Source organism: Gasterosteus aculeatus, chromosome 12, assembly GCF_964276395.1.
Source record: "Gasterosteus aculeatus chromosome 12, fGasAcu3.hap1.1, whole genome shotgun sequence".
Lineage (NCBI taxonomy): Eukaryota > Metazoa > Chordata > Actinopteri > Perciformes > Gasterosteidae > Gasterosteus > Gasterosteus aculeatus.
Genome location: NC_135700.1, coordinates 8135964 through 8157471, shown reverse-complemented (window position 1 = coordinate 8157471; position 21508 = coordinate 8135964). Strand labels below are relative to the sequence as shown.

Genomic DNA, 21508 nt, shown 5'->3' with positions numbered 1-21508 from the left:
CCAAGATGACAACGGAAGCTTGGTGACAACTGCGCCACAAGTCAATATCCAATATAAAGGGTCTTAAATGAAGACTCTGGGCCGTCTTCTGGAATATTCACATTTCCAAACAGATATTGCAAATGCGTCATCTATTTTCTTCTAGAGACATTCTGTCAAGGGTTTTGTAATTGTTTTATGAAGCATGTTATTTTTTTAAATAGAACAGAACAGTAAAAGGTACTAAAAATAAAGTATAAGTAAACTGGTTGAGAATGATTCATATCAAACTCCCTACTGACTGAAAAGCACCAATAGCGGGGACATGTCCCCTCGCTATTGTCATGTCAAGCCAAATTGGGACAACCAAAGCCACCCTACGGGCCAATCAGCAGCACGATGCATGTTGCCCAGATTAAATGTGTGATGTATCAAACTTGGCCTTTTAGAGTTTGAAACTTTGACCTTTAATTATTTTAAAACACAGAAAAATGTTTGCATAATGCGTCTCCTGTTCTTGTTTCAAACTGACACTGTTTCATATTTAGTTAAATACGTGACAATGTATGTTGGTCACACTTTTGAAAAACAGTTATTTTTTGTGCGGTTTCAATATTTGAACAGTAGTGGAAAATCTAAAACTCAAAATGACTCATAAAAAGACCTTAACGTGTTGAGGCTCCAACACTTAAACATTAAAAAAAAGTATTTTACCTTGAAAAATCATTATTGGCTGATCTGCACACAGTGAGTTCTTTACGATTTACCTGATGTCACCCTGTCCTGGTCCAAGCTCACCAAACTGAACTGTTATGACCACTATGAAAAGTGGAGGTGATTGTGAAAGGACGTGTTGCAGTTTTCCAAAACCTGTCCACATTCACACAGGAGAGGAAAACCGAATAAATGTGGTTTCCTACAACACAGAGAAACACTAAGTCTCTCTAACCGTGTGGGTGAAATGGTGTCAAGAGGGGGTGAGAATCCGTTCCCTCTCCTTTCATTTTCAACAGCCATATTTTGTTTTCAGTGACGTTACGTAACATTCAGATGTCCAGTTCCATGTTTTTAGTCAAAATTGAACAACGCGTATCTCTGTTTGCTCAGATTCTCCTTCAAACTCAAACACCTGTTTGGAAAGCTAGAATCGAGCATACTTTCACTGTAAAAGTAGCATGATTCTAAGTAGTTTCCTAGTATTCATTGAGATTGTGAATTTAAAGAACAGGAAGTCCATGTATCACAGTCAGTTATTTTGTGGTATAGGAAAAAAACCTAATGGGCACACAGCTTTAATTGTTTTGGATTCCCTGCACGCCAATATTGTAACACATTTGGAAACCTCAGTATTCCAGACACCGATAATAAATATACATGGCAGTACATAAATTGATCTCTTTGAGTCAGGGGACCACCAGAAACTCCCAATAAATCAGTGGGTCATATGCAGTCTACAAGGTGACTTTTCCTCCTTTCCTAGGCGCTATTTATCCTGCCTGCCAAAGAACTGATGTAGAGAGTGCAATGTGTTATGCATTGTGACTAAATAGCATGATAAACATCCATTCCAATCCATGTGTTTCGTGAAGACGTTAAACAATTAATGCTGGGAAGGTGCTCAACAGCGAGCCTAAAGATTCACCATGCAGAGGAGGGCGGAGGAGTTTCAGCCGGCTGTGCCTTTTGACGTCAGCTATTGTCACTTTCCCAACCCCTCCCTCACCATGCAACTCCCTGATGCACAGCAGATGACAGAGGAGAGGAAATTATCGAACACCAATACAATGACATTGTCTGGTAACTTAATAGGGCTTCTGAGTAGGGGCTCTGTGGGGTTTACTTTGAGGCGATAATGAGAGTCATCATTCCCTTCTGGGCTTGAAGAAAGACGCCTGCTCTGTCGTGATGCAAGTGTATGTGTTTGTGTGTGTGTGTGTGTGTGTGTGTGTGTGTGAGAGTGTATACATGTGTGCACACATGCACGTGTTTGTCTTTGAGCTTTTTTAGTCCAGTGAGGCCCACTAAACAAACAGTGCAGTGCTTTAACGAAGCCATAGAGATCTCCCGTTGGATGCAGCTTGGGAGAGATCTCTGAGATATTCTGCTCATTAAATAAGGCTAAAGTCCAAATATTGACTGTAGGGAGACGCATCACATAGACTGTCCCTTATATCGCATTACGCCTCCCTCAACCATTTATATGCTTGGGGACTATGGTAGAAAGATACAAAGAAGATGAAAGTCACGTTTGTTAATGGAACTTAACATGAATTGTGATGTAATAAGAGAAGCCGCAATGACGTAGTGCCACAAGTGACATGGGGCTGTGCTACCAGCAGGGTTGTAACAAAGGGATCTATTTGTTCTCTTTAAATATATCAGCCATGATGTTTCCATTTGATGAAATCCCATAAATTCAGAAAAACAATGCATCCAAGCCGCTTCGTGGACATTAAAGGGGGTCCTAAGGGATATTTACATGCTGAACTACTACATCTGTACTTCTTTAATGAACGTTGTGATGTCTGGTATGGATGGAGAGAGAGTAAAGGTGTAAACGATGAACAGCAACTAGCCTCTCCAGCAACTAGAGAGGCAAAAATGTAGTCGGAGTTGAGCGGCAACGTGCTCTGCCTACACACTCTGCTTAAGACAGGGGTCTCAAACTCAAATCAGGCGCAGCCTACTTCAACCGAACGCGGGCCAGACCATTACGGTTGACGGGGGGGGGGGGTATGGTAGCGCTGATGGTCCGACCGCCGAACGGTACAGTCAACGGGGGGTGCGCCAACGTCGCCCCGGCGCGTCCGAGTTTGAGACCTCTGGCTTAAGAGAAGGAATGCCAAATCTGCTTATAGAGATTACAAATATAGCAGTCTGTTCATATAAAAGAAAGCTGCTCACCATGCACTTAGACGGAAAAAAGTTGCGACTTTTTTTTTGCACACTGGAGTATTTCTCTCCGTGTGTTGATCCCAGCTCAGGGGAGTTTGGGCAGGAGGGACTTCTACACTCCACTGTGTTTACATGTTGTGTATACATCCGTCTTGTTAGCTTTTCTCTTCCGCTGATGTTCAAACCCAAGGGAGCACAACAGGTTATGAATATTTAATGTGGATGAAACTGAGACTACAACGTATGACAATATCACTCCAAGACAATTATTTGTTAAACAAAAATCCAGTCCAGTCAATAATGCCCTCGATGTTAAATTCAATGATCAATACTTTGCAGGAAATATTTTCCTATTTGTAAGTATTCATATAGTTTTATCATTTGTAAAATAGAATTGTTTTTCAACAAGTCAGAATATTTTCCCTTATTTGTAATGTATATTATAATCACTCAGCTTTGATTCACAGATCCATAACATCAGGGCATAAGCAATATTAAAGACAGAATGCCTGAAAATGTGTTTAATAAATATTGTGTGACTGCTAGCTTAGAAGAAAGCCTCCCCATGTGGATATAGTGTAGTTAATAACAGAGTGTAAGAAAAACAGACATCATTAAGATTCATCAGTGTGCAAGCAAACCTCCTCCAACCCCCAGATGACGATCAAGCACTGTGTTTTCTAAGCAAGGAGGTAATGAGACAAATACGTATTACTCTAGTAAAGATGGCATGAATATTAGCATCGCATTAGGCCTTGAATTTAATGAAGTTGTGAGTACAATGTGTCACAGTTACCAAGAGACAAAGTATGCTTAAACTTTGTATAGAAAGAAAGAGCGGATGTGAAGAGAGCAGAGTCAAACAGAGCCATGAATGAGGCAATTATACTCAATCTAACAAGTCACAGCTTAACATGCCAGTGGTACATTGCTGTACAACATGACTGAGCTGATTGAAAGTAATGACTTATGTTAAGTGAAGCTATGGTGATAATTTAGTGAGGAATTAGACCATCGGTACTCACTAAAGGGGTGCAAGGGGTCCAATATTCAGGGTTCAGCTCGGCGCGAGGACGGAGGTCCAGGTATTCAGGGTTCAGTTCAGTTCGGGCGCGTGTTAATGTTCCCTTCAAGATTGGAAGAAAAGGTCTGTTAGTGCGTGCGTTAGCATTGGTTTGTTTGTGGAGAAAGACCTAGAAATAGTCAGTTTTAACAAATTACAAAACACAATATAATATGTATGTATATATATATATATATATATATATATATATATGCGTAAACATTAAATTACATATTTTACCTGTTTACCGGCCCTCAAATAAGAATGCCTCTATACTGTTGTTTCATAAAATAAAGATACACCATTAGCAAAATCATTTTCCATAATGACTAATAGAGCGATTAAAAAAACGGCAATTAAACATTATACAACTAAATTTCTAAAACGATTCTTGCAAAATAAAGAGCAACTTATATTTAAAATGAGGTTAGAATCCCGTTTTTCATGCCCTGTGGCCCAAATGACAGGCCAGTCCCATAGACTGACTCTGCTGGGCCCCATGAGGTCCATGATGTATACTGTAATTATCTGCTGATTTTCAAAATGGCTGTGTGTAATGAGGCCATGCTGCATGAAGCCCCCGGCATAAATCACTGTCTTTAACTGACTTCCTGATGACCAACAACAACACAGAGCGAAAGCAGAGCGAAAGGAGCCCTGTGAGGTGTCGCATTGGGTTTGTGCTTCTTATCAGCAAAGGCCATATTGTGAGCCAAACCTGCTTAAGACAGTGGTCAGGCTCCTTGGAATAGTCAGCTCAGTGTCTCAGTGTTTCAGTTCTGAATGGCATTCACCCTCAGTCATTCATCCGCTTACAGCATGTCGAACCAATATGCAGCTTTATTTAACTATGTAACACAGGTGGAGACTTTTCACGGATGCTGTGTTAGGCTCAGATATGTCGAATGGCCCCATGCCAATCAATCTGTCAGACGCTCTGCTGTCACCAAACTCCATCGTCTGACTCACAAAAACAAACATAAACAGTACCCACCCCACCACGAGACACACATGCTCAGGTTCCACTTAATGCTCACTCAATTCAATGGATTGATGCAACTATCCAATCTCTCGTCGCCACAAAAAGTAGTTGAATACACAATGAATCAAGTGTTTTTGTCGTGGTTTGGAACATTGCCATTGGCCAAAAATCAAAAGGGTGATTGTTGTTTTCCTACCTTGGCTAGTACGATGGCCAATTGGCATTTGGATTTTGCATTTTGCGATTACAGCTGGACACAGGCATCATGTCAATGGTTTCTTCAAGCCTTGTGTCCTCGTCAGGTGCCTATTAATCATACTGGTAATAGCCAGAGTTGTGTTTACTCAAACTGGTACCAATTATTGGTTGAATTATTGTTGATTATCATTACATCGTCTACTGTCTATAGATAAACCGCTCAGAAGGAAATATAAGTTATTAGTAGCTCGCCGTTTATCACCAGGGGGATAAGCGACAGAGAGAAGAGAGTTGGCAACATGATGAATTGATGATTTTTAAGTCCACACTGTCAAAGTGATCCTTGGTTGCTTTCAAAGCTGGTGCAAAAAAAAACAACAATTAGCTCAAATGGCAAAAGTAGAATGTTTTGGGTTGAAATGTTGCCATGAAAGAAAAGCGGATGATTAAAGATATGGTCAATGGTTGTGACATTTTCTGCAGTGCGCCCGTCTTCTCTCTGCACTGAAATTGCCATTAAAATGCATATTTTGACGTAATATTATCTGTCAGGCACCTAAATGTATTTAAACATATATAAGTTCTGCCCAAATCAAACTGCTGGATGGTAACTAGTTGTGGAGGTAATTTGGTCTCTTGGGGGTGAAATTGATTTGGTTTCCAATTTAATTGAAGCGCCGCAGAGGCTGGAGGGAATGCTGAGGGTGGCACGACTGATGGAGAGTCCCACATTGAAAGTACTCCAGAATTGTACAGTGCCGTCGAGGGGACAGTCGCATTACAAATGGAGAACAAAACGAGACTGAAATTGAACCAGCGGCGCATCAGATTGCAGCCTGAACAGCCTGTGGCTGCTGACTTTTGGTCATTTCTGGCTAGAGGCATGTTGCATCTATGCTGCAGTGGGGTAGAGGTTGAGGAATTCATTTTCAGAAGGTGAACGGTTACAACACAATAGTTTGTCCGAAAAAGCCCCCCCATCCAGAAAGAGACTGATTTTGCTTTGCTTTGTGACGAGGGGAAATATTACACCTTATATTTGTGTGGGAGGAGATACAGTTTCACATTTGCTTACTGTATTGTTCATGTCCCTGAGAAACCATTGCACGAGACAGGAACAGGTTAAACAGCATTAGAAGACGAGGCGCTGAGGACCGGTGGTGGACAGCAGGGATTGGAGGGGGGCATCCAGCCATTTCCTGACTTCTTCAGAGGGTGCCGACACTTCCACACTTCTCATTTCACACATCCCAGTGCACAATTTGGCAGACGGTTGGTCGTTCGCGCCCACAAACACATGTATACATGAATACATACTTTAGGAAAATAATATATAATGTAACATTTTTGAATAAGATGTATAGATGTGATTTGCTGAGCTCAAAAATCTGGAAGAACACAGTCATTTCTATACGCGCCCCATCTGTGCTGGAGCTTACTGGAGCACTTTCCAGCATGCACTGGGCAGGAGAGAGGATACACACTGGGAATGAGTCCAGATTGTTTCTGTTACACGATGGAATCCACGTCTATAGGCAATTAAGAGTTTCTAGTGTCACTAAACTGCTATTCATTGAACTGTGGTAGGAAAGTGGAGCCCCCGAAAAGCAAATTATTGAAACCCACACACCCGTTGCTGTGAAATGACAGTTTAAACCACAGAGCCACCGTCCTACAGGCTGCACCTCCTTTTCAGACTGAACTGAGTCAAGCTCATTGTGGAGCCACCAAATTACCAAATGGGCATGAGTAGGAAAACCCTCTAGGACCATGTGGCTTTGTCAGCACAAAGCTCAGCCATGTGCCGTCATGAAATTAGAGCTCCGGGTGTCCATGCTGCAGCAAATTGAGTCTGGCTCTATTACCTCTGTGTCACCAAATTATTGAGTTTTCTCAAAACGCAAAGCACATGTAGGACGCGTTGTTCGCTGTTTGTTCGGAAGGTTCTCTCTTACACCTTTGAGTAGATTTAGCTGGAGTTACTATGGAAAACAAATGCGCAGGCTGTAAAGTGCTTTGTACAAAATGGTTATTGTAAATGAAAGTGTAGGTGAAATAAGTCTGCTGTAAAAGGTCATATGTATCGCAAGTAATTAGTGTTTCTTCAGATCACATCGGTCACCCTGAAGACGATGAACTTTTATGGGGAAGATGAGAATAACAACCTCTTGATGAAAAGTTGTAGTGATTCTGTGACGCACCTCTGTTGAGCGTGTCTGTACACATTGAGCGGAGAAGTTTCTTAAAGTTTCATTAAGGGGATAAAACACACTTTAATCAGCTTTACCATTAATCTGCCCCTGCCAAGCCCTCCCAGTCACAGCAGTTCTTTAGTTCTATTTAATTACCTTAGAGATACCACTGTATGCACTCTTCCTTGACATCACAGGACAACATTCATTTCTCAACAAGTGCTGTGTGTGTGTGTGTGTGTGTGTGTGCGCGCCCTACCAAGAATAGCACGTGATGTTTGTCTTGTGAGTAGTGATGAGGCTCCAGAGTGAAAAGAAACGATACGTGGCGATTTGTGTGGATGACTTACGTCTGCTCTTCCATCGTTACTCACTTACCGGCCATCCATTTAGGAGCTAATCACATGAGTATATTTAGACAGTAAGTATGCAACCATTTAACATTTTATTTATTAAAATAACTATTTATTGATAGAAAATTGCGAGAGTTGTCCATTAATATACAGCAAGACCATATTCCACTCATAGTGGTGTTAATAGTTAACGCTTAAAACCCGGTGAAATCAATCACTGCATCGTCTGTCTTGTCCCTGGAATTTGTCCAATACGGGTTAATATATTAAGGCTTAATCGCCCTGTGCCGCCACGCCTGTCTCCTAAAGCTAAAATGAGCCCATAAAGTGTTCCTGTGTGGGGAATATTCCCGTGGATACCAGACAGAGATTCACACCAAATGATTGTCCTTTCCCTTTGAGGAAGGCGTGACTGAAAAGGGTGTGTAGGATTGTGTTGTTAAGATGCCGGGAAAGGCAAAGACCTCAATGCAAAGGAAAACGTAATGAAGGGAAGAAAATTGGCCGAGATTAGAAAAACCAGAATGCGCAAGAGAGTATTCATATTAATCTTTCGAGATGGCTGGGCGAGAAAATCTGCGATTATTATTCTATGCTGCGATTGGCCCTTGCTTTAGTGGCGGCATTAAACTTTATGTTTATGAGTCCCAGTGTTAAGCCCATTTCCACGCTCCTCATTCCACACACTAAGTATTGACATTCCATTTAAGTTGACGACAGTGAGGAGGGTATTTTATGACAGAAATGTAATGGAAATGCACGCAGCGGGTTTTGCAGTTAAAAAATATCACCCAATTATAGGGACATCTTTGCATAGTTGCAGAGTTAAGAGAGTGTGCATGACGCACCTCTGCTTTGTTCACAAAGAACAAAGGGAAAGGGATTAATCTGCCGCTCCGCTCCTTCTGCTGCACTAAAACACATACAATGAGAATATTTTCTAATGAAAAGCCTACTCAGTGTTTGTGTGTGCAGCCTGCACAAATGTATGTAGAGCTTATGCTTGATATGATAATTAATTACGCAAGTTTAAAAGTGCTCCTGCCGCAAGGAAATTAACGCAGGCGCAACGTCGTAAGTGTGTTTGGCGGGGAGAAAATGAATGTGATACTGTGGATGGTTAACATCGTTATTCAATGACGGTGCTTTGTGAGCGAATGGAAAACAAATTAGGTTAAAGTCCTGTGACAAGATAAATAAAGCCTTGATCAATTAAGTGGTTGAAAAAGATGGCCGTCCGGTGCTCAATAGGGGCAGCCCCGCTGTTACAGTTTCATTCTTGTGCCACAGAGAAGCATTGATTCTCCCTGGCACCCTGTCCTTGTCATTACCGTCGATGCTGAGGCCGGCCCAAACCGTTCTAAACAAACGCTAATGGCTCAAAGGAATTGAGGCGGGCTTGTAGCAGAATCCTAATGAGCACATTTTATACATTTTGGGAGTTTAGGGCCCGAGAAGGCGGCACGCTGCAGGTTATCCAGCGAACGCAGGGAATGCATTGACAAAAGTAGAAACCATCTCTCACATCATCTCTATCACACCAGCCGTTGGGCAAATAGGGCTCAGCCCCCCCCCCCCCTATTTCCATGCAGAACCTTATAGCACCACGTCCACCTTCTAACTCTAACGCCTTTCTTTCGATCTCAACAAAACAGCTGGTAACTTTCAGAACTGCGTGTTGCTCAGTTGTGAGGCCTTAGATGTGACAAAGTGTCTGCCAGACACACAAGGTGGAAGCAATACACAACACACGGTCCTGGCTGAATGCAATTCTCTGCACAGTTGGAATTAAGACACTGAAAAGAGATTGAGGTAAGAGAGATGCCAGATTTTCTGATGAAAGAGGCTGCAATAGTAATAATTGTAAACTGAATTAACACTTAATCTGGTTTAAAGGGTTCCTAACTAATATGTCTCATTCAAGTTTAGAGGGAGAAAGTTTATTTTCTCTTTTGCCCTTTAAATATTCTGTAGGAGCACCTTCTGACCTCCAAATGAAGCACTTGGTTACACTTGGGGTATCGTCTGAGCTCCTCGCCTCGGAATAGTTACCGAGGGAGTTCCCCCCAAAGGAGCATGTACGAAAGCAGAATAAAGTTGTTGCAGAGCAGCACTTTTCCCTGTAATCACTTGGGTTTTTAGTGGTCAGTATGTTTTCTGACCTTTATTTTACTCTGCAGACAGTAGCTCTTGCTTCCTACTCGTGAAGAAACTGAATATTTTTGCATAGTTAAACTCAGATCATTTAAACTGATCTATGGCCTTTATGGCCCATGCTTTTCTACCATTTGATGCTAATTAGCGTAATTTCGGGAGCAGGACCACGGCTTCCCTGTCGCAGTACCCCAGTAAACACTCTTCCCGTTTCCTCATTTAGATAAATCCTTTCCTTCGAGCAAGTTTATCTTCTCTAAAACGTCTGCATCCTCCAAAATTAAAGCAGTTAAAGTTCAACATCAACAAGAATGGAATAAAGGTGATCTAATGGAACCCAGTGGGAGAGATTGATAGAAACATAACACTCTGTTTCACTCAAGTGACAGCTGTTTAACAAAGCCCCACCACCATACACAACACAGACATTTTCTGTCTGTCTCCAGCACGACTCTATCTGTCTGCTTCCGTCTTTGTTTCTCCATCTATAGTCAAAAGCTCTTTTTTCCTTCTCAAACTGCTGCTCAGCTACAAAAGAGCTCAGCAAATTGAAGAAGCTGTTACCGTAAGTGGAGTGTGTATCCAAGTCAACTGAGCATTCACCCCTGAGGCCGAGTAATACCTTAAACCGTATATAGGTCCAATTTACAAGGCCCGTGGACCTGCTACTCCCGGCGCTACTGGACAATGAAGGGTTCGTTAGTTGTGAGGACGAAAAGTAGCCTAAATCCATGCAAACTGCGGCGGTCTGCCATAACGCATGAGCTACACAGAATGTGAAACATTAGTAAACTCCTGCTCCGAGCGCATTAAATGTCCTCTTTCACTGAAAAATACTGACTGACAAGATCGTGTCCTGTACAGCCTTCAGAAAGAAAGCAAAATGCACGTAAAGCAAATGTCAACCACTTTTTACAGCGACAACGTTTTGGATTCTATGCAACGGTAACAAGAGTGCAAGGCTGAACGCTTTAATCCGCTTGGAAGTAAGCTGACAGGCTGTTAAAACCTCAATATAGAGCCAAACCGATAAGCTGACCAAAGTGATAAAGCATTAAAAAAAAGACACCATTGTTAATTGCATGAAACACCTTAACGTGGTATATCCTGTGCCACTCACTCTCCATCCATGTGGTAGTTAGCGGCACAGGAAACAGCAAACCGTGACCTACGTACCGACGCTCTGGGTTCTTATCTGTAGCCAACTCCTGGTGACATGATGCAGTATGTGCATTACTGGATGTTACACGTGTCCTTAACGGACCTCTAGCATAATGAACAGACCGTATTGCAGCCGCTGCCCTCTGCTAAATGTTCACTTATCGTGTTGTGCTTTTCCAAAAAAAAAAAAGGTGAGCATCTGAGCCGTGTGAGTTCCTGTCTGACTTTCTGCCAAAACTCTCACATTCTCCTCGGTCTCCCTGTCAAACAATGACTGTTTTAAATAGTAATAATATCACTGGGAAATGTGCAGGGGAAGCAGTTGTTGTTTTTTTTGGTGTTTTTCTTTTTCTTTTCAGTCACTTGTAGTGACAATCGGGTGCTGAATGTAAGGCCGGCACCCTCAGAGCTCAAACAAAAGCCTCACAATAAGACACTGATGGTCAATTAAATATTCATCCTTAGTTGAAACAATTCATGGACACAAGTCTGTCAGCATGTCAGCAATGCTGTCTGACAATGTGTTAGAGGGCGCTTCAGCTGACAGAGTGAGAAAACACTCGTGTTTGTCAGCACTTTAAGAATAGTGGGACTAGTATAATGGAAGATGGGCAATTTCTCTTCTCTATTTGAGCGGCCTGTTTTTTTAGCCATTTTTACACTATAGCAACCTAGAAGCCATAAAGGTTCAGGTTTTTTATTGTGCCGCAAATTTGAATTGCTAAGGTACTGTACTAAGGTAAAGTACTGTACACTGACCATGTTCCAGATTACGGACTTTTCCATTAGCTGAATTGGGTGCACGAGTTGCAGTGGGTCTGGTGAGGAGTTTTATTTCACTGACTAAAACAGGACATTTCTGTAGACCTCTACCAACAGAATGAACATTTAGAAGCTGAGTGCAAAAGCTAAAACTATTAAGTATACCGCACGAATAGGAGTTGTCAAGTTGTCATTGGCCTAGAGTTGTGTACCTCGCATACGTTGTCATTTCTGTCATTAAGCTCTGTAAATCGTTTTCTAAAAGCTTTGCCTTTATTTTTGTGGTCAAAAGGATTTTCACCTGTGCAGTCGATTGTATTCATTTTTTTCTTTTCATATCTTGAATGGAAATTTCTATGTGTGTTGGTCGTCATAGACGTCAGCATTTGTATTTTTATAATTAATCTATACCTTTAAATTGCAAGTCCTAATACTTACAATGTTTACTTGTGTGAAGCAAAATCCTTTAAACCCAGATTTAAAATGATGAGATCGAGGCAAAATTAGATGACATGGAGTCACTTGATACTTTTCCAAGCTGCGATCACAAAGATGATTTGGAAACAGAAAGTTATTAAACAGCAAACACATGCTTGTTGCTGTGCTTTCAAATGAGACACTCAGGGGTTCATTATCCTCGCTGATGTAACATCTCTAAAGACTCCACCTGCACGTGAGGTATTGTACTTACAGTAGATCATTTAGGAGGAAACTACACATGTCATCTCAAGGTGGTAAATATAAATAAATTGAACTATTGAATTGAACCATTATTGTGAAGTGCACACTGTGAAAGACCCCTTGAGATCAATTTCTGAAGATGCTTTGCGGTGATAATCGTACGTCTTTATCATCACTTGTATTCATTTCCACACAGTCTTTCTGTTTCTGAAAGTGATCTAATTCAAGCCCAGTAGATCCAGCGCTCGCAGGGGAAACGGGACAGCTAGCTAAACAGCGGACACTTTTGCATGCAAACAATCCTTATTAGTCACGCTGAAGTGACATTATTCCACCCAGTAACCCAGTTTGCATGCACCATTTGGGGGCCTTGTTAGTTTATTCAGTGGGCCGAGATTTGATTAGATCCTTCCTGCGTATTTCGCAAGATCTGATGATTGTCATTTTTTTCATGAACCACAACGCTTATCTAAAATGTCATAGCAGGGTGAAGAATACAAATTACACTCACTGCATAGTGTGCGATGCGGTTTCCGTTTGTTATTTTGATTAATTTTGTGCATGTTGATGTACTGAATGTTAACGAGAGATGTCGCACTGCACTGTGAACACAGGATTGGTTGATGTATAAGTTACTTTAAAAAAAAAAAACTTTGCATAATCCTTGCACAAAGCCATGAAAGCCTTTAATGTACGCACTTAATTCTGTCTCTGCTGTTTCTTATTTTACCGCAGAAGAGTACAGTATCATTAATATTTACTGTAATAAAACCCTTTTCTTATATAAACGGAGCATCTGCCAGCCACATCTGTGTGTTGCAGCGAAGCATCGCATTATGAATATGTAAAACAAAAATGAACTTGACAGAAAGAGAATATTTACCTAAGCCCAGAGGCCACAACCAGCCGGTAATAAATCACAAAGTGATAAGAAATGATTTTAGTACAGCAGCGCCACACAAGGTTATCCACAATTAATATGAAGACGTCCGATGTGATCTGCTCTGGTCAATCTCTAATGTCGTGGTGTCGCTGGTGCTCCAGATCAAAGATCTCCAGGCTAGCGTCGGCTAACTCGATGCTTCCGGTCTGTGTCACCCAGGTTCACAGCGAGTGTAGATGTGAAGGATTCAGGGGTTCACAGCGAGAGAGAGGATTTAGTAGGTCGGCAGCGCTGCAGATGGCCGCTCGGATCATTGCTGTCAGAGTGCACGCTCTGATTCGTGGTGAAAACAGAGATGCACATATGTTCCTGAGTATGTCAGTGCTGTAAAATCACCTTTTTTTAAAGGAGTGAGACTGCTACTAATTGTAATTAGAGGTAGAAGGAGAAATTTCAGAAACCATGTGCGGTTTAACTCTATTTATCATTTTGGACAACTATTACATTTTCAACAAGGTTCACTTGATCTTTCAAAATCTTGATCTGTTTTTTGGCTCCACGCAGTGATCACTCGGAATTGCTGCCCAGGGAAAGTACATTTGGTGTTTAACAGAGGTTCACTTGATATTGCAGTATTGATTTGGCTTGCTACTTTAGAAAAATGTCTTATGCCCTAAAGGTAACAAAAGAATGTAAAAAGTTAAAGAAACAAAAGATCCAAGTTATCAAGGCCTTTGGGAAGAAATTATGTTCAGTTAGACCTTAAGAGGGCTGTTAGATGGAAGGCTGGATGTGATTTTGCCATCAACCTTTCACTTGTTCTACAATCTGCTTTTGCAATAAATTCTGAAAGCTGCAGGTCTGCGGCTCTCACTCTGTTCTGTGCCACGAAGCCGTTTTTATTGCAATGAATGCGATCCGGCATATTATCCATGAAATCCAACCCCGGAGCGCAGGGATGTGAGAAGGAAGTGCATAGAAAGCTGTAGAGGCTGCCAATCTACTTATTTTACTACTATCTCATAATTCTTTGTAACATGTCAGAAAAGTGAAGTGGAACATGAAGCACCTTTGAACATTTTAACAGGGAGGAGATATAGCAAATTTTAGGAAATGCAGTCTAAGATAGAAACAGGCATTTCTTACAATAAATGAATTAACTCATCAAGTGTTCCAAACTTCCAAAAATCCATTATAGCTTTCACAGCAGTGGTGAATAACGTTGTTATATTGCTACAGTTTGTTTTGGTGAGCAGAAAAGAGACCACGATGATTGATAAAATACCCCATCATGAAATGCACTTTCAAATCTGCTTTGCAAATGTTTTATAAGAACGGAAATGTCCTCAAGGTGATTGAATGACCTCAAGGACGTGCACAATGGATTGTGAATTTTAGAAGGAAAAGCTCTACACCGTCCTTGTAAACTTTGGCACAAACACAAGAAAGATTTTAATAAGAACAGTCATAAATACACTAAAGAGTCCGAGGTGTGCTCTTAGTACTTGGATTGGGTCAAGTTACAACAACACCTGATAATTAATATCCAAAAATGCAGCAGGATACACATATTTCCTTTGACTTCCCCTGTCTGGTTGACAAAAACACCCTCCAAACGTTACGCCCGATTGGGGACAAGCTGGAGGACATCAATATGACATCATCATGGCTATTTACTCAGACATTTGCAAGCTTCCTAAGGGCCCTAAGAGCCACATATCCCATTATACAACCCCTTTCACAGGTAGTGCAACGTAGCCCCCCTAATGAAAAGTAAGCCTGTTGTGTCTGTAAAAACAGTATACCTCACATTATGAAAATATTTCAGCTGGGCTGGAAAGTCCTGATTGTATTTGCTCCTTGGTTTCCCTCTTAATTCTGGTTCCGCCCACAGGCCTCTTATTCAGTCCATTGCATCTCGTCTTATCACATTGAAGAATCAAACTCGGCAAATAGAAAACAGTTTCCACAGGGATGTTGCTTCAGCCGCGATACAAACAGAAACCACTTACTGTTGCCTTACACCTAATTTAAAATGCTAAGACAACTTGTTAGCTTTAATCATGGTTTAACTATATCCTTAACGTTTTAGAACTATCTCCACTTATGCATTATCTCTCTGGGAACTTCCTGCTCGCATGTATTTTGTCTAAGCATTAGGGACTATTATGGCGGCTGTATTTTGATTAGTTTTTCTTACTTTTACATTTTCAGTGAGGTAGAGGTTTGTTTTTCAGGTCACTCTGACCGTGCGTGCCGCATGTATTGGACCTTCACACAAATCACACTGACACACACACACACACACACACACATACAAAAACGCGCACATTCTCCCAAACCCTATAATAATCTGCGGATCTGCTGTAGTGAACACTGTCTCCCTCCTCAGAGATACTTAATGCCTAAATCTCTTTCTAACTGGCAGGGAATCACATAATTGGCTGTGGTCCATTTGCTCACCCGCGTGTGTCCTCTCACTAACAGCAGATTTTAATGAATCGGTTTTACAGTGATTAGAGTTCCTGGCTACAGGGAGGTCAGCGAGGGAGCGAGCGACTCCGACCACTGACAGACCTCCACGCACGGACGTCCTCAGTCTGCGCGTCCTGAGCCCAGTGTGACGGGCTTAATCAGAACACTGCAGTTCTTCTGTCTCTGTCTGCCTTGTCACTGCACTGCGCTATCGCTTTCCAAGAATGTGCGGCACTATCTTTCTCCCTGTCTGCTGATGCAAACACATAAACACAGACCCTCCGGTGGGGCGCATCTCTATTTCCTCCCTGCCGTGATGCTATTAGCCTCCGCACACAGTATCCATGGTACCCGAAGCGTTACCCGAAGGGACTGAACTACAGGTGACTGGAGCAATTTCAAATTACGCTAACTCATATCTGCTTCCTCCTCATCTTATCTTCTGCAACGGTTGATAGAAATACTTGTTTTAATTCAACCAACATGTTATTTTAACCTTTTGAAATTATCACGCTTTATGAGGAGTCAATAACTCCAGCAAATTTCACTCAGGTGGAATTTTCACCAATTTTCTTTCATCTTTTTCATGAAATGGATATCATACTCAGTGGGTATCATATTGGGTGGGTATCATATTGTGGTCCATAACAGACATTCCCTGGAGGAAATAGATCTACGCTAAATGGCACCTCAATTTGTATCATAATTGTGGCTAGAAGAATTGAGTACAATTTTTAAGTAACTTGACTATGTCCATGTTATGCTAGTTTATACTCGCTTGTTTGTCATCTGGGATACTCATAAAATATCATATAATCACAATGACATCCATCATTCTGCTGCCTACTCGGTATTTAAACTTCTGATACTTGATATTTCTGTACCTTAGTGTAGTAGAGATTTTGAAATGCTGTACTTCTAAGTCTATTGAAGTTATATGCAAAGTGTTAGTTTCTTAGTAAGTAAAACATTTAATTACTATTTTACAATGCAGAAAAGATCATTATTCGAAACTGTGTGTTGTTAATATGACAAATATTTTTTACTAAGAAGTACAGAAACTTAATGTTAAGTAACTCAATCTCTACATATTTTTTCATAAATAACACTATAAAACACTACTATGACTGCTTTGTTTTGGTCGTTGACCTTTTGACCCAATGAACACTGATGATAAAAAATACAAACATATGAATACCCTTGCTGGTATTAAGTACTACTCGCAGCCTGGAAGCCAGCGTCTGTGGCGATAAAAAGCACGGCTCCATGAAATGCACTGTAGTGCCAGCTCCACTGATTTACCATGTCAACTCCTCTAATTCACCATGTTCCCCGCAGACAATCCATGTAGACGGCTTCAAACCAACCACAATGACAGCCGTTGGGGGTCTGCCCGGTGCGTCTCTGGCTATGACACACCTGTCAATCAAGTGGAGACACTACAACATGCGAGCCAGAGAGCTGCTGTGCTGGTGCTCTGGCCAAAAGGAGCCACATGTGTAATGTATTTGTCAGCATCGCAGCCTACATTTACGATTACTGATCCTACCAGTTATGCACTTTAGAATACTGTCTAATATGTTTGTATTATATACTGGAATTACATTTCCCTTGGTACCCAGGAGTAATTGTTACTTATTAGAGATTGTTCTTATTAGCCCGGGTCACACTGTTTCATATGCTGTCATGTGCAGGGACAGACCTCCATGGAGTTGAGTAAATAAATAATACCCAATTCTCATTTAGATATGGAAATATGGTGCAAGAAAGAGTAATCAACTTTTTAAAACTTCAAAATGATTCCTGTACAGTGGGTTGTGTTTTTTTTCTGCCCTCTAATAAGTACATTTTATCACCATCTGTCATGAATACAAATTGTCACTTATTACTCATTACCACTCATTAAAATCTTTTGGCAAAACTCATGTTCAACACCACGTCCCATTATACTACCGAATGATTCCATTTCTTTAAAGCTATCAGCGAGATGTGGGGACGGGATGGAAACCACCTCATGTGCTTTAATTTGATCAGTGGTTGTACATTTTCACATTCAATTGTTTTTATGCATTTTAAGAACAGATAAAAATAATGATAATTTGACGTTTCAGTTTTTATGTATCATTAAGTATCACACATACCCTTATATAATATTTGATCCTATCTTATTTCCTTACTTTTGGTGCCCCTGCTCGAACCAAAACTATTTGAACTCAATCGTCATTTCGATATACACACATGAAAGTTCCATTGCGTCTTGCACATGTATGATGCTGTAGCGGTGCCAAAATGTATCCACAGACAGACAGAAATATAACCACCTGGCAAGGCCCTAATGTTGGCTCATGTTGTATTTCTCGCTACAGCAGGAATCGCGAGGATCACATTCTGCCCCCGACAACACGCACACACACACACACACACACACACAGACTAACAAGCCAAAAACAAAAGCAGCCACATGCTGTCGGGAGTCATAACCATTGTTAAGATAACCATTCATTATGTACTCTGCAGGTCCCTGCTTATTTCCCTTCATTGTACGGGAATGCTTCTTATAAAATCAGGCATATAACAACAAACGGGTCTGTGTGCTGTCTGTGTATGTTCATATTGTTGTATTTGGTTAGCCTTGCCGCTCACAGATAAAGAGGCTGTGCCTAATGGAACACACTGAGTTTTCAGAAGATTGGCTTGTGGGTTAAGCTACTGTTCCATGATGACAAAAACAAAAATGACCCCTGACTCCCCGACGCTCATGCTTACACTCAACACGAGCTAGCATTGACTGACTGCGGCCCAATGGATTATGACTGATTTACGTGTGTAATGTGGATCTGGATATATTATATAAATAATGAGCATCGTGATCATTGTGACCCTTGCTTTCACAAATATGACTTGATATCTGCATCTGTCAGCTTAGTAATTGAAGCCTGTTTTTAAAGAACCCTTTAAAAAACAAATGATGAGAGTGCAGAAGACTTGAAGAGGTGACAATGCTGAGCCTGGGTTCCCCATCCTGTGGCAGGTGTACAGTCACCAGGCATGCGGATGCTGCAGAGTATACGTTCCTTTGGGGGGAATGAGGGTTTGTCTCTGACAATAAGACCTAAACCTTCTCAGAAGGTCCCCGGCCCTCACTCGAATCAGAGCTACCCCTGATTTCCTAATTAATAAGCATAAGGTGTGCGATGCACAGTAGGCAATCGTTAAACCCAGAGACTGATGGTGCAAAGAGGTTTTATCTCTGCGTGAAACAAAACTGAAACATTAAGACGACTGAGCCGTGAGCATTTCTGAATCGTTGGGGTCAAGAGGCCATCATCCGCAAAGCAGCTCTTTTCAAGATGTGAAACTTTGAGGACTGCTGTGCTTCCTACTGCCTTATCTTCTTCTACCACAATGCACTGTAAGTGGAGACAGTGAGTGGCTCATATCGATCTTAACGGTTGACAGTTTTCCCAAGATAAAAGATGCTTCTTAACTCATGGGGATGGCTAGTTTCCCAGAATGCTTCATCTACAAGGCTCTGTGATTCTCTCACTGACAGCACATTAGCTGTGAAACTTTATTACAGAACAGACAAAAATCCACATTTTAGTTGATGTGAAACAAGACACTTTGCAGCTGTATGGCAAGGCCACATATATTCTAGTGGCTTTTTATAGGATCGTTCCAAAATTGTTTAAATAACAAGTCATTATAAAATTACTGTGATGCCATTAACGCTGTTTTTGGCACGCTCGTCAGCATGAGGGCTTGGCAGTAAAACCAATGACATTAAAGATAATGCAAAAACGTTACAGTGAAAGGAAAATAACTATGACGGTTTAGCCGTAAAAGGTCAGGATGGAATTGACTGTTGAGCTCCTGAGGCAACGTCGTGCGCCGCCACTTGTTAATAAATGTCAAGGCAGTTACTACTAATGGCTGTTACTTTTTACGGGTTAGAGAGTATACTTCACTTATCAGCTTTTTGTGAAGTAATGAGCAACAGTAATGGAGGATCTTTTTGTGTTGTTATCCACGTTTGAGATGTTGGAATGAGTTTTCACTTTTATGCAAATATAACTCAATAAATGTACACCATTTCGGTATTATTGACATTAGTGATGGATTGTAAATATCATGGGCCCTGTATGAGCTCTGATTTGGAAAGCAACGTTCCTCCAACCAGGCTCCTACTTATGGGTATAAATGGAATCTTGCCAGGTAGAATAGTTTGCTGTACAACTAAACGTAACAGCACTTGACAGCCATGCTGGTTTAAATAAACCCCTGTTTGAAAAGAATTTGGGATTTTAGATTAAGGCACTACATTTGCTAACTTTATGAATCTGATTCAGGTAATAACGAGGTAATGTCCCCATATGGTTTTACTCTGTGGAATACAGGGCTGAGGCAAACGTACTAAGAGCCACAGCCGGTGTCCCTGTTGGCCAAAGGAAAGTACCACCATGAGCCAAGATTCCACACTGAAAATAACTAATTAAATAAAAACACATTCAAATCCAGTGGATGGATTATGTCATTGAATGGGTTTTTACAAAAATGTGCGGCAAGATATACTTACATCACATATAAATATTCCACCTTTTCTATATATAAAATGTAACAGTCCCCAAAAGAACTGTTTTTCAAATTACACAGGCCAATCTGCCATCAATGTGTCTATCTCTCAATTAAACAGCGTTATATCACATATGTAGAAGGATACATTAGCAATAGAAAAAGTTATTGGTGGGAAAAAGTAAATATTTACTAAAAAGCAACCTCAGTTACTACAAAAAAAATAAACCGGTCCATATTTGTTTGTACAGAACGCCAAACTAAGCTGTGATTACCTGCCGCGATGAACATATGTTCGCATCTTACTCTCGATCCAAACACAAATGCACTTAAAAGCATATGAGTGCTTTCCTACATTTCATTCCACTATCTGCTTCTCAACTTCAACTTTAATGTTTAGAGAGATCAGGCGAGAATCCCGAAGCCCTGCTACAAATCTGTAGCTCCTGCTGTATCACAAGCAAGATAAATCATTTCTTTCATGATGCGTTACCCCTCCCCCCCCCTCCCGTCCCCTCCGTGTGCACACACTCAATCCTCAGTGTTGACTGGCCAAGATAAGACATCAGCTGCGAGTCATCAGGCACAGAAAAGGGCTGGCGGCACGCGGCTTTGCCTCGTCCTGACTCGCCTCGCAGCGAGGGACACAACTCCTCAGCCCTGGAGCAATCGATGACACCCCGGTCACCTCTTGTGCCGGCTCCCTCTCCTTATCGCCCATCTCCTCCGCTAACATGTGCTCCTTTCGCATATGTGTTCCAACTTGTGACTCACTCGTGTCCGTGCTCGGCGCTACACGGATGGAGACGAAAAACGAATCAAGGCGAGTGCAAACACGGAGTGAGACAGATAGACTTCCAAAAACGTACCAAAGAGTCAATTAAACGTTTGCTTGGGAATTCAATACATTTGAAAAGCCGCCTGGGTTTAAATGTTTAGAATGGTGCTTGTAAGGACACATTTAAATGTCTACAGAGCACTCGCCCCGTGTGGATGTTCAATTATCCTATTGTAACAAGCTCTACGCCAAAAGTTTTTTAAAGTTGAGAAATACAGTGAGAAGCAGGTGAATATCCAGTGAACTTGGAACTGATGTATATTGATGATATTATTTGAATTTGTATTGATGAATTGAGTTTAAGAACAAAGTTCTAGTGA

The 21508-nt window shown here is 41.3% G+C and overlaps 1 protein-coding gene across 7 annotated transcripts in view; it reads right to left on the bottom strand.

Annotated features, from left to right (window-relative positions):
- Window positions 1-21508, bottom strand: part of pcdh9 (protocadherin 9) — a 165150-nt gene that overhangs the window by 113054 nt on the left and 30588 nt on the right. For 5 of the 7 annotated variants that reach the window (XM_078084998.1, XM_040199948.2, XM_040199923.2 and 2 more), the window contains one exon: window positions 3900-4001. The exons of the other annotated variants lie outside the window; for them this stretch is intronic. In XM_078084998.1, the coding sequence (XP_077941124.1) occupies window positions 3900-4001 (102 nt within the window). The remainder of the gene's footprint in view (window positions 1-3899; window positions 4002-21508) is intronic. 7 annotated transcript variants of the gene reach the window in all.